The following is a 14,960-nucleotide window of genomic DNA, read 5'->3' as shown; positions in this document are numbered from 1 at the left end:
TCTGAAATAAATATTATTTAGGAAAACAAAAATAAATACTCAATGAGAAGATATGGGTAAATATTATTAATATAGCATTAAATTTAAAAGACATAAAACATCCTACATGCTATTGTCCCTATCTAATACACATATATTTTTACAGAAAGAAAAGGACTAAAAATGTCATAATAAGTTCTTCTAGGTTTTGAAATTAGGATGGTATTTATTTTTATGCTTTTAAGTATAACTTTATGTACATTTTTATTAATAAACAAGTACTTGTCATAATTAACTTTTTTGTGGTACTGGGGATGGAACCCAGGGGCATCCTACCTCTGAGTTACACACAGCCCTATTTTTTATTCTTTATCTTGAAATAGGGTCTCACTGAGTTACAAAGGGCCTCACTAAGTAGCTGAGGCTGTCCCCAAACCACAATCCTCCTGTCTCAACCTTCCAATACTGGGATTACAAGTATGCGTCACTACTCCCGGCTCATAATTAAGTTTTTATTCAAGTAACCAAGGTGAGCATTAGACTCATTTCTATCTCATTTCCAAATCAATTCTCAGGAAGACAGAAAGCATATTCGAGTTTTCAGTCATAACAGTTCAAAAATGCAATAATAAAGGTGTCATTGACTGGCGCAAGGATTCCAAGTAGCTTCCAAGACATGTCATTGATTACAGGACTCCAGACTTCTTAGAATGATGATGAGGTGTATACACTATTTCCTCCCTCCAAATTATTGGCTGCCACTTGAAAATATCATTCATCTTCCCCTGCCTCCACTATTGCCCTCAGATGTAAACCTAAAATATACTTCAACTTAAGTGCCTTATGCTTTGGGAATTGTTGATGTCAACAGAAGTTCCCAAACTTTCTGATCCCATTGTCCTATCTGTAAAAGGTGTCTGAGTATACAACTTTTAATAGCCTCATATTTACTTTTAAATACTATTAGTACAGTATGTATCACTATTAGTACAGTATGTATTATAAATGACCTAAATATAAAAATTTAAAGAATTTAAAGATAGCCGGGCATGGTGGCACACGCTTTTAATCCCCACACTTGGGAGGCGGAGACAGGAGGATCGCGCAGGTTCGAAGCCAGCCGCACTGGCTTAAGAGACCATGTTTCCAAACAAAAAAAGTATAAAAATGGGTCTGGGAGTGTAGCCTGGAGGTAGAAGGGTTTCCAGGAACCCCAGTACCACCAATAAAAAATTTAAAGATAAAAATAGAAATAGGAGTTCTATTATCCTATACCTACACCCCAAAGGGTGAGTGTCCATGCTGTGGAAATCATAGCTTTAGACCATACTCTCTTATCTCATTATTTATTTCCAGTTCCCCATTGCACATGAAACCATGCTTTGAGATTCCAAAATGCTTAAGTTAGAGTCAACTCAAAATACGACAGTATTTGCAAAAGAACTTAATCGTATTATATGAAAAAATAAGTATTTTTAAATCATACTTTTCCCATGCTCTATTTTATCTCTTGGCAAAATCTATATTTTCACATGTGAAAACCACACACATTATTATAACTACATCTCTATTATTACTGTTCCCATTTGTTCATGATAACTACTACTACTACTACTACTACTACTACTACTACTACTATTACTACTCTCACCCCCATTACTACAAAAGCTTATTTACTGGCATAAATCTTAATGTTACTCAGTTCTTTAAGAAATTTCCATAGTATACCTCTGCAGACTTTTGAGGGCTGTCATGGCATGGAGCAAGAATGGACGTCTTCTCCCACTTCTGTGCAACTTGATTGGCTTCTTCTATCTTCTGCTCACAACTTTTTTGAGAATTTAGTAATGTTACCTCATAGAACTCTTGAATGTCTGTAGAGAAAATGCAAGGAAAGAGTCAAAATGTCATGTAATGCCTCATATGTAGCTTCTTTACATATGTACACAAGCAGCAGAAGGGGGAGATCTCCAAGAATGATCTTTTACACACACACACACACACACACACACACACGCACACGTGCACACATACACACACTCATATTCTTAACCTGAGCTCAGAGGAATTGAGAGGTTAGGGTGACATAAATGGACATACTGGTAGAGTTGTTCTAAGGGCAGATAGCAATGGCAGTATTGTTATCAGCATACTAAACCTTAGACTACCAAGTAGGAAATGAAGTTGACCGGAGAATTTCCTCATTGAGCCCAGAACCTCAAGAGAGGCAAAAAGAATTCAGTGACAGTGGCTCCACTATGGCTAATGGCAGCAGAAAAATTAAATGTCTTCTAGAGGAAATCTACTCTAGTTTTGATGAGGGTTAAGCCATCACTGTGATCACAAACCAACAAAAACAAAAAAAGAATGTTAATATGAATGAAACGCAGAAGAATAAAAAATATATAGAGGTCTAGGTACCTACTTGGTTTTGGTTTGGAATGATTGGATAAAGGACATAGAAGACTGATGTATGATAGAATTAAAGAAATAATAGTTATAACCAGGGGTGGTGGTGCATGCCTGTAATCCCAGTCCTTGAGCAGCTAAGACAGGAGGATCTCAGGTTAGAGGACAGTTTAGCAATGTAGTGAGACTCTCAGCAAATTATTGAAACCCTGTATCAAAACAAACATAAAAATGGATGAATATTCAGAGGTAGAATATCCCTGGGTCCAATCCCCAATAGTGGAAGGAAGGAAAAGACTGAAGGGAAGGAGGGGTAGGGGAGGGAGAATGGATAGAAAATTGAACAAATAACAATTACCTACTAAGGTTGAAAAGGCAGAATGGGGAGGAGAAAACCAATGTAACTTTCAAAACAAACATAAAACTTTAACAATAAGTTAATAGAGGGCTAGAAGGATGAACTTATATGACATAAGACAAGTATAATTAAATTATAACACAAAAAACAGACAGTAGATGTATAATTGCTCACTCTAATATTCTTATAACCTTAATAATGTTTAAAAATTTTTGTCATAAAATTTTGGAAACACATGTGAATATTAAAAGTTAAAAACTCAATATATGGATTAAGCAGCAGATTAAACAAAGCAGAACTGGAAATTTTTTCTAAAAAATTATTCATAATGTGGCACACAAAAAAATGAATGTGATGTTAAGCTAAATCAAATATAGATAAGAGGAGCCTATATTTGTATAACTAATGTCACCAAGGAGAAACAGAGAGAATAAATAATTAATGTAATAATAGTAATAAAAATTTAAAAATTCATGAATATGTGAATTCACAAGTCCTGAAAATATACCTTATACTAAAGAGAATAAGAAAACCCTATTCCCAGGACAAAGCATAAAAATGAAAACAAAGACAAATACATTAAAGAAAAAGAAGAAATTTTAAAAACAATCAGAGATAAAGAACAAATCAGACTTCTCAAATAGAAGTAATGAAAGCTAGGAAACAGTAGAGAAGAGGTATAAATTCTGAAATAAAATAACTGGTAGTACAGATGTGTGTGTGTGTGTGTGTGTGTGTGTGTGTGTGTGTGTGTGTGCGTGTGACTGAAAATTTAACCAAGGGCACCCTACCTCTGAGCCTCAACCCCAGCCCTATTTTATTTTTTATTTTGAAGTAGGGTCTCACTATGCTGCAGAGTTGCCTGACTTTGTATAGGCACAACGTTCCTGAAGCTGGCTGCAAACCTGTGATTCTCCTATTTCATCCTCCCACGTACTGTGATTACAAGTGTATGCCACAATGACTAGCTCTAGAATTGTATTATTTTTCAAATTATATACCTAGTTTAAATAATCTTGTATCTAAGACTCTCAAAATACTAGAAGAAGTCAAATAATCCAACACAAAAATTGGCAATTTGAATAGATGCTTCACAAAGAAAATAAGAGATGACAAGTTTGTGAAAAGAGATAACATAATTAGTCATCAGGGAAATTAAAATTAAAACACAATGAGATACTACCACCTATTTATTAGAGTAGCTAATATTAAAAAGAGTAATCACACCAAGTGTTGGAAGCAAGTTATGGTAACTAGAACTCTCATACACTGATGGTAAGAGGATAAAATGGTACAACCTTGAAAAACAGTTTGGTAGTTTCCTAAAGAGGTAAACATATAGCACTGAGTGTGGTAGTGTACGCTTGTAATCCCAGTACTTGGGAGGCTGAGACAGGAGGACTGTGTAGGTTCAAAGACAGTCTCAGCTACTTAGTGAGGCTCTCAGAAACTTAGTGAGACCCTGTTTCCAAATAAAATATAAAATAGGTCTGGGAGTGTAGCCCAGAGGTAGCAGGGCCCTGGGTTCCATCCCCAGCACTACAAAAAAAAAAAAAAAAAAAAAGGTAAACGGTAAACATATAGCTATTGTACAATTTAGCCATTCCTGTCTTAAGTTTTTATCTAGGAGAAAAAAGGAAGCATATACCTCTATGTCCATATGAAAAGTAAAACCTGAAAATAACCCCAATGTCTATCAATAGACAGGTGGGTAAACAAATCATGGTATATTCATACACTAGAATACCATTCAGTAATATAAGGGAACAAACCATTGTTTGTGTGGACATTTTTACGAATGTGATTGCCCTAATGGTGTACATAGGTGATCAGACATTATTAAATTATGCACCTCACATATGTTCAGTGTGTTCAATAAACAAAGCAAAAGGACAAGGCACAAATCGGAGGAAAAATATTCACAACATATAGACAAGAGATTACATAGATATAGAAAAAAATTTAAAACCTACAAATAAAAAAGACATGTAACCCAAAATAAAATTATCAGTAGAAGGGCATGAACAGATATTTCATAATAAAGGAAATATACCACTCATAAGCCTAGGGGGAAATTCTCAGCTTCATTAGAGCTGATAAAGGAAAACTAACATCAAAGTACAATATGATTTACACTAAAAATAATGAAATCTGACAACACAAGGACCAAAAAAAAAAATACAAGGATAAGTGGTAGCATTATTTATTTCTGGCAACTGAAAATTGCTATAAGCACTTTAGAAAACTATTTGGTATCATCTTATAAAATTGAACACTTGTTTCTTATAGAACTCAACAGATCTACTACTCAGTATGCATCTTAGTTAACTCTTACACACATGTACCAGAAAACAAACCAAAGTGTTCACAGCAGCATGAATTATGTAACAAAAAATTAGAAATAATCCAATGCTCATTGAGAGGTAAATGGATAAGTTTTAGTATGTTTTCAAATTGTACCTTATAAAACAAATTATAATATCACAGAATCATAGTAGATCTTAGAAACAACAGTGAATGAAAAAACTCAAATCTCAAAATAAATCATTTTTCAAGTTCAAAAATGTGCAAAAGTAACATATATAATTTGGAGTATTCATACATGTATATGTGACAAAACATTAGAACAAAAAAGCACATGAAAAATATGTGTGTTCCTTAATTTATGCTGATACGTTCACATAAACCTATCATAAGTTGAAAATATTGGAGGTCAAAATGTGCATTTAGTATCCTCAACCTAGCAAACATCATAGCATGGCAGCATGGAACATGGGGGAATATCAGTTGTTTGGTGATTGTGTGGCTGACTAGGAACTGTGGCTCACTGCTGCTGACCCGCTTTGCAAGAGTATAGTAGCAGATAGTACTAGCACAGGAAAACACCAAGATCCAAAATTTGAAGTTGTCACTGAATGTGTATCCTTTCACATGATTGTAAAGTTGTACCACCATAAACTGTAGACTTTCTGTAGTCACCTCAATGGACAGGGTGGTAAGGAAATGAGATGAGGGAGAAACACAAGGGTAGATGTCAATTAATTGTCAGGATCTAGTTCTAGATTTGGATTGTAATTTCAGAAACGTTTATTATTTTTGATGATATAAAAGTTATGTAATTAGACCCTTAGGTTTTTGTAAAAGGGTATGGAGGAATTCAGAAAGGAAAAAAAAATTACCCATTCGGTGTACATATATCATATTAATACTTATGTATAATTTTGTATATGTGTTATATTTAGCAGATATTTGCTTTCTATGAGCTAAATGTTAAACTCAATATTTTGAATTTGCTCTTATGAATATTAACATTTTCTTTTTTCTTTTCTTATTTTTCTTTTTCCTTTTTTTAATGTTAGTGCATTATAGTCATTATAGTCATACATCTTAGTGAGGTACAAGATGATAGAGGCATACCTTCACATATCACTCACTTAGCCTTTCCCCAATTCCCACCCTAATCCCTCTCCTCCCTCTCCTTCTCATGCTTGACTTACTATTGACTTTGATTTATTTATGAATGTACCTCATGTATACTAGAGAATTTCTCCCTTCCCCTCCCATCCCCCTCAGTTAGATCACTTTATTTGCTCCTCCACAGTTTCTCCTTTTTCATCTAGAGTTCCTCCTATGACCCTTTTTCTTCCTAACTTTTGCATATTAGGGAAAACATCTGATTTTTTACTTTTTGTGACTGACCAATATCACTTAGTATAATGTTCTCCAATTCCATCCATTTCCCTGTGAAATGATGTAATTTTGTTCTTCTTTATGGCTGAGTAAAATTACATTGTGTAGATATTCCATAATTATTTTATTATTCTGTGTATATTATATCTTAACAACACTTATTCTTTTGTATAAAATATTTATTTTTAAGTAATAAAAATGTGATTTATGAATACTAATATTTATGTAGAAAATTTTAAAATCTTTAAATTTTAGGTACATTACAACTGTACTATTAGAAGTAAATTATCTGCAAAGTCATGTTTAGAAAAATGTATAGGAAAAGAAGATAAAGCCTTCATAGAAATAAATATCTCCCAGATACTTTAATACTTTAAGGGCTGTTAGGGTATTAATTGCTCAATGAGGTCGAAATAAAGAATAAAAATGTAAAATGTAGAAAATAAGGTATGTTTATATCATCTGGTCTCAAGTATTAAAAGAAAAGAAGAATTTCTGTAAATATTTTTGCAGCTACTTAGTCTCTTTAAAAGATAACAATTTGGCCAGGTGTGGTGGTACATGCTTGTAATCCAAGCATTTGGGAAATTGAGACTGGAGGATCACTATTCACAGACAGCCTCAGCTACTTAGTGAGGCCCTTTGCACTGAGTGAGGCACTGTTTCAAAATAAAGAATAAAAACTAGGGCTGGGGTGTAGCTCGGAGGTAGAATGCCCCTGTGTTTCATCCCCAGTACTGAAAATTTTTTTCCTCCCTCAAGTGGAAAAGATGTGCCACCTCTGAGGATTTTCAAAATAAATTCTCAAATTCTTGAAGGCATGTCCATTTGAGCTCACAATTTTTTACAAAGTCTATAAATTATTATCCAATTTACATAGTCATGCTTCTCAAACTGCAATATATATATGAATCAGCTGGGGATTTGGGGTCCTGAATCTTTTTTAATTTAGTTTTTAAGTTATTATAAATGTATTTCAGCCATACACCTTAATGGAGTACAAGATGGAGTACAAGATGGAGTACAAGATTCGCCCTTCTCCAATTCCCACCCCATTCCCTCCCCCCTCCTTCCTTCTCCTGTTTGGCCTAATGGTTGACTTTGATATGTTTATGATTGTAGATCATGTACATTAGGGAATTTTCCTCTTTCCCCCTTTGATCCCCCTAAGTTAGGTAGCCTTATTTGCTCATCAAGCTCCCAGGTAATGTCCATGTAGGGTTTCTAATCCACAAGCCACACTGGACCTAAGAAATAGCACCTCAGGGTTGGAACTTAAGGCTTTGTAATCATATTGCACACAGCCCATTCCATAGCCTCTTTTCATACTACCCTTGTTCAGTACTGCAACCCTCTTCTTCAGAGTAAAGAGGTGGGAGGGAGGAATACCAATGAGAGAAGCAAATTGGCAAGAGAAAAGCTCTACTCATAGATTTAAAAACAATAATAATAACAGCATCGTGGATATTATTGGCTAAATTCATATTCACTTAGTTAGACATTCAGTTAAAAGGAAACACAATTTTTTTTTCTCTGGTTTGGGGGCATTAAAACAAAAATTTACTTTGAGGTGTTATCTGAAACAGTTCCTAGTCTGTCCATCTCACTTTCTTATTTTAACATTTCCTTAGAAATGAGATCTGGCTTTGTAATAATAATTGTCAAATTGCATGTTCAAGAGAAGGACCTTCTTTTAAAATAGGGCCCTAAGAACAAATATATTCAAAATATTTCATCTTCTTTCAAGAAGAAGCCATATAACATAATAAATAACCTCAATGATGCTGCTTTCTCTCAAAGGACCATTAGAGCTTCTTTTTCTTCAAGCATCTGAGAAATATATTCTGAACATCCTTCCAAGTGGCAAATTCCTTTAATAGACAGGATTTTTTCAAATAACCAAAATTTGTCAGGCAAGATTCATAATATAAACTAGATTTTTAAAATAACTTTTAATTAAGAAAATATGAATTTTATTTGGGCACAGTGGACCATACCTATAATTCTAGTACTTAGGAGGATGAGACAAAAGGTACACTGGGTTAAGGCTAGGACACAATAATCTGTCTAGACCCTATTTAAAAGTAAAATACTAAAAGCATTGGGGTGGTTCAGTGATAGGAGAGCCCTGTATTAAATCCCTAGTTCCACACACAAAAAAAAAGAATGAAAATGAATTACTTAAACTATGAAATTCTTTTCTTATATGACTCAAAAATTGCTCTGCAGTTTTCTGCTTAACCACAGTAAAACAAAGAAGTAACCAGAATGCAGAATGTATAACATATTTATATAGTTTCTCATCTACTAGAACACAGGCTGGAATAAAAGTGAATGGTAATGCTTCCATGTTGCCAGGCAAAGTATTGTGGAGATGGCTGCAATCACCTCTATAATATCTCTGCCAACCAGGAGCCTCTATGGACATTGTTAGTGTTGGTTTATTTTGTGATTGGCATATGCGAATATCACTTACCAAAGTTGTTTATAAAGCCAGAAATTCACTAAAATCAGCTGAGAATTTTCTCCTTATGGTTTTGATAAAGAGATAGTAAGTAATCTTGTAAGATGTGCTTTCTTTTAAAAAAAAAACATGTCTTATGCTTCTTCTAGCATACACTATTCTCTTTGGAATTTGCCATACCACACACCTGATTATGAATTCAGCTGAACAGTATAACACAGTTGATCTTGCTATATTTAATGATGCTACAAATTGCTGTCTTGAGGGTTCTGTTAGCCTTTCCTGAACTGGTTCTGTTTCAGGAACCAGAAAAAAATGTTATTTGTTCCTATCCAATTTCCTCACCCTGCATCCAGATCCCATACTTTCTCTCTGCAGAGAAAAATATTATCATTGCTGTTGTCCATTTGAGTTCTACAGAAGTAGAATTTTTCAATAAAGTCTATCAATGTGGTAAATGTCCTCTCTTATGCTTTGTAGTTAGACAAGTTTCTTTAAGGGACCAGAGGAATGAAGTTAAATATGAGGAATGTTAGAAGCTGAAAGCAGATGAAAAAAGAAATGTGAGCCGAATTTCACAGCCAAGAATAAAGACTAAAAGCAAGGTCACTGGTAGGTACAAATTGAGTATGACATAAAGAAGAAGAGTCAAGACATGGATGAGTGCAAAGTCGAGTCCAGATACTAACATAAGGTGAAACTCTAGATTTTTAAAAGGTAAGATCAGAGAATGAGGAAATGCTTATACACAGAAGGCTTGAGCAGATTTCTACAATGTCCTGATATGAATCCGCTTTATCTATGCCTTGACAAAGCACAGAAAGGAAGGAAGGAAGGAAGGAAGGAAGGAAGGAAGGAAGGAAGGAAGGAAGGAAGGAAGGAAGGAAGGAAGGAAGGAAGGAAGGAAGGAAGGAGAAGGAAGGAAGGAAAGAAAGAAGGGAGGGAGGGAGGGAGGAAGGGAGGGGAAGATTACCCTGAAGGTAATTTAAAATTTTTAAACACTACCTTTAGGGAGTGTGTGTGTGTGTGTGTGTGTGTGTGTTTCCTTTCTTTTTTAAAATTAAAAATACTTATCAGCGCACTGTAATTGATTGTGCGTGAGAGTGAGATTCACAGTGATACTCCCATATATGCGCATCACATTATCAGCTCTGTTTTCTTTCCCTTCTCCCAATTCCTTCCACTACTCTACTGGCCTCTCTCCTAATTTTTGTGAATGCCCCCTTTTTTTCCATTTTTTTCCTCTAGCTTTCACATATGAGAAATAACATGCAGCCCTTGATTTTCTGAGTCTGGCTAACCTCACCTAACATAATGTTTTCCCATTCCATCTATTTCCTGCAATCAGCATAACTTTGTCCTTTTTGACTTGGTGAAACTCTATTGCGGCACCTATATTTTAATTATAACTTGTCACATGAGAGCAGGTGTGAAATTTTCCACTTGTGGTGTCATGTGTACATCCAAAAAGTTTACAATTTTGGAGCATTTCAGATTCCAGGTTTTGGGGTTAAGAGTGTTCAACCTATATAATAATCTGAAAGTTAAAGCAGTCTTTGAAGTCAGGCAAGCTCTGGCCCTGCTACTTACTAAATGTGTGATCTTTGACAAGTTATTTAATTTTACTAAGCCTCATATTTTTCACCTATAAAATTTACATATATAAGCACTCCACACAATTGAACAGTTACATAAAACATTCTCAATAAATGCAAGCTATTAACTGTTGATTAATTCATCATCTTTAACAATACTATGTACACAGGAGATCTCATTAAATGCTGGATACCTGAACAGAATATGCTCAGCCAGGAGTCATTTTTCCCAGAAGAGTCAATAGTGCAGACACTTGGAGCAACAAAGCAGAATCAGTCCTCAGGGAGGCAGAAGACTGTTATTTACATGCTTTGTAAAAAAACAACTAGTTGAAATTAAAACTTTGATATAATGCAATAAGATGTACATAAAGCAAATAAGGGTTTTAAAAATACAACCTCTAAAAAATTTTAATTCAAAATATCTCTGATGAATAAGTGTGATACTTCAAGTTGCTCAACAGCAGGCACTAAATAAACTCAAGATATTATTAATGCAAAACAGCTACTTTTCATCAGTACTTACACTCCCAAACCACCACCAGGTGCATCTTTCTCTAGATCTAGGAGATAATTAACTTTCGATGTCACATCAATCATCTAAGTTACGGGAATGTTATAAATCCTTTTCAGTCTCACAAAGATTTACCCTGTCAACTCTAGAAATCTTGGAAATGGAAGTACTATGTAGAATATTGAATGGGACTAGTTTTAAATTTCATTTTCTTTCATGTTTCTCTTCCCCCGAAAGTCCTCCAATCTATGATTAGGTGTTGGTATTGATGACTTAAGGGGAGAGAGAGAGAGAGAGAGAGAGAGAGAGAGAGAGAGAGAGAGAGAGAGAGAGAGAGAGAGAAAATGAATTGGTATTTCCATTTACCTGGCATATTAGGCATTGAAACTTGGAAAACATCATTTATTTCACTTATTGCTTTCAACCATCTTATGAGGTGCATATTTTTACCAACTTTAGAAATGGAGAAACTTAATGTGGTGAAGTTCACTAGGCTGTATAGTGACAAGGTTTGTATTAGAACCCGCACTTGGTATTAAAGCCTGCAATCCACACTGAAACATGCTGCAGTAACATGTATAATTGAATATTATGGGTTAACTGAATGGTATCAGTATGAAAACAAGTATATTTCATTGTCAAATTCATGACTACAATATCACTAGGAAATTCTTCACAACATCAGATGGAAAGAAAATCAAACCTAAGAAACTTCCAACAACTTTCCAAAGACTGTTACAAAGAATATTTTGTTTTACAGAACTGGAGCTTGAACCCAGGGGCATTCTACCTCTGAGCTATACCCCTAGCCCCACATTTGTTCTTTATTTTTTGGGGGGTGGTACTGGGGATGGAACCCAGGGGCTACACTCCCAGACGGTATTTTATATTTTATTTGGAAACAAGGTCTCTTAAGCCAGCTGAGGCTGGCTTCGAACCTGTGCAATCCTCCTGTTCTTTATTTTTTGAAACAGGGTTTCGCTAAATTGCAGAGGGCCTCACTATGTAGCTGAGGCTGGCTTCGAACCTATGATCCTCCTGTCTTAGCCTTGAGATTAGAAACATGCACCAGCACTACCAGCTTACCAAGAATATTTTAACTAATCTCAATTGCACACTGCTTAGCTGAAGCTATTTCCTTTCTTTCTCCACCAGCAAAATCTCAAACAGAATGAGAATTTGAACTCCAGGGGCCAGATCTTCCTAGCTGATGAATGCCAGGGGAGGCAACGGTATGTCTATGGAGAGTTAGCTCCAATCTGCCAGTATAGTTAAGCTTGGAGACAGTTAAATGTACAAAAAAAGGTTGCTACAGATGACTCTATTGGCTTTTTATATTTGCTTTAGACATGCCAAGGACAGAAAGTATTCAATAAATATTCATTATATAATAATATAATGATGTTTGCTGGGGAATCAGAGCTAACTTTAACAGAAAATGAGCAAGAGAAGAAGATAGGTATGAAATAGGAAATTGATATTTGGGATAAACTTTGCTATCAGTCACATAAACATAGACTTATTTAATATTCTGTTTAATGGTAATAATCAGTACAATTAACTAATTCAAATGGGCTGCGAATAGCATTAAGTTCACAAGATGTTATCTGTAGAAACATATGTTAAGTAGAAAGAAATATTCTTTCCAACATAGAAAAAGTCAGGTCACTTTGGTATAGAAGGACTCATTAAAAATTGCTAGAATGCTAACGTCTTTTTGGTTTTTGTTTCCATTTTGTTTCACTTTGTTATTTTTATTTTTCTGGTTTTGGACAAACAGTTCCAATGATAAGACTATATTGACCTCTATTTACAAATGACAGAAGCTTAGTCCCTTCTTATGTGTATCATGTGATGAAACACCTAATGTCAACTACCACTTGAGAACAGTGTCACATTTTACTGCTCCATAAGGATTGATTTAAACAGCAGTCTGTAATCATTTCATTTGGAATCTGCCCAACAAGTGACAGCTGATGGCTAATCTCAAGAAGAATACTGCTTATAAATGCCAGAATCCAAATAATTGAAAGATCAATTTTACATTGTAGAAATCATTTAAAATATACTCCCATAAAATGTATGATGCTATTTTATTATAATTATAATTTCTATGATATAATTAGTTTATTAAACACAATGGCATAATTACAATGTGATATAATATAAAATTACATGAATTAGATAAGGCTAATTATGCATACCATTATAGTACCTGTATAATCATATTCATTATATTATATTAAGCTTATGATCTACTATGCTATGTAATTTGATCAAAGTATATTGCTTAAGTAAAACTGTAGAAAAATAAAGTCTAGAGTCATTAAATTTTTCACCTCCTTTTCCCACACCAACATCTACAAAATCTAAAAGATTTTCTTTCTTTTTTTATTTTCTGTACTGGGAATGGAAGCCAGGGGCATTGTACCTCCGAGCTACACACCCAGTCCTACTTTTTATTCTTTTATTTTGAAACAGGGTCGCACTGAGTTGCAAAGGGCCTCACTAAGTAACTGAGGTTGTGATTCTCCTGTCTCGGCATCCCAAATGCTGGGATTACAAGCATGCACCAACACATCCAGCTTTAAAGGATTTTCTTAAGAGAACATTTTCATGCCCTAATATAAATTTACAAATTAGAAAATATGCTGTCTTACATATTTAAGCTATCATTGATTTACTTATATATTGTCTAAATAAAGTATATTGCCTTTTGTTCTAAAGTAAGTGCTGAAAGCTAGACTATAAGTATATAGTTTTTTATGATATGAGAACATTCTAATCCATTTCAGTCAAGTATGATGGGAAAATCTATTGTTCTCTTAGACTGCCTGATACTGTACAATAATCTTGTAACAGCTGGAAAGCCACAGCAGACCCCATAGGTCTGCCTTTCTGAAAGCCATCCTGCCAATTTTCAGGCAAGGAAAAATTCATGCTGATAGTTCCACTAACAATTTTTAGAAAATAGCCATGCTGCCTCTTGTCTAATAATATATATATATATATATATATATATATATATATATATATATATATATATATATATATGAGCCTTCCTCATGTTTTCCTCCTCCTCTTCCCATTCCTTTCCTTTTTTCCCTTCCTCTTCATTTCCTTGTTGAATAATTCCACCCCAAAGTGATGGCTGAAACAGAATAGAGCAAAGTCCATTCTGGTGGTTAAAAAAAAATCTTGGAAAGAATAGCTTTCATTGATCAGAGAAGAATTTTAGAGCCCTACCAAGGTAAAGTGGGAATCCATGTGGGGAGGAGACCCAGAAGAAGACCAGAGAAGAGTTAGAGACCAAGAGAGCAAGGAGGAAGAACTAAAATAGTAAAAGAAAAAGAAAAAAGGTAGAAAAAAGAAAAAACCAAGATAGATTAAGCAGGGACAAACAGATTCAATGGTATTTGCACATAAGGTTAATGCCTGAGCAGCAAGCAGAAGGCACCCACTGGTGAGAAAGGTGCAGAGTGCTCATCACAGCTAAGTAGTGGGAGAAAGTGTTCCACACAGAAGAGTGGCCTGATCAGGATGGTGGGAGCCTGAGTTTGATGAGGAGGGTACCTGTGACAGGGAAGCAGGGGCTATAGGAGATTGGTTATGAACAGAAGGATAAGATCAAATAAATAAATAAATATATACGGATAATGGTGCCAGTCATCTATTTTATGGTAATATTATGTACCACTTATCAAGACTTTACTAACACAGGCTTAAGCATTCGTGCACACATTATCTCATTCAAGATTCTCAATAATTCTATGAGATAGGTCCTATTATTTTATCCACTTTAAAAAAGCAGAAACTCAGGAAAAAAGAAGAAATTTGCCGAGTATACTTGGCAATGTCTAGTCCTGTCTATCCTGCTAGAGCCAAGAGAGAAAACAGGTGTCTAATGCCAAAGTCTGTCTCAACTATTAAAACTGCATTTTATGTTTATAA

At 34.7% G+C, this 14,960-nt stretch overlaps 1 protein-coding gene across 7 annotated transcripts in view; it reads right to left on the bottom strand.

Moving 5' to 3' along the window:
- Positions 1-14,960, bottom strand: part of DLG2 (discs large MAGUK scaffold protein 2) — a gene marked incomplete at both ends in the record, with an annotated part of 2,113,672 nt that overhangs the window by 1,839,167 nt on the left and 259,545 nt on the right. For all 7 annotated transcript variants that reach the window (XM_080704556.1, XM_080704554.1, XM_080704555.1 and 4 more), the window contains one exon: positions 1,708-1,853. In XM_080704556.1, the coding sequence (XP_080560682.1) occupies positions 1,708-1,853 (146 nt within the window). The remainder of the gene's footprint in view (positions 1-1,707; positions 1,854-14,960) is intronic.

Source organism: Muscardinus avellanarius, assembly GCF_963383645.1.
Source record: "Muscardinus avellanarius genome assembly, chromosome: 1".
NCBI lineage: Eukaryota > Metazoa > Chordata > Mammalia > Rodentia > Gliridae > Muscardinus > Muscardinus avellanarius.
Note: the sequence above shows the minus strand (reverse complement) of the source record. Positions and strands in the feature narration are given on the sequence as shown.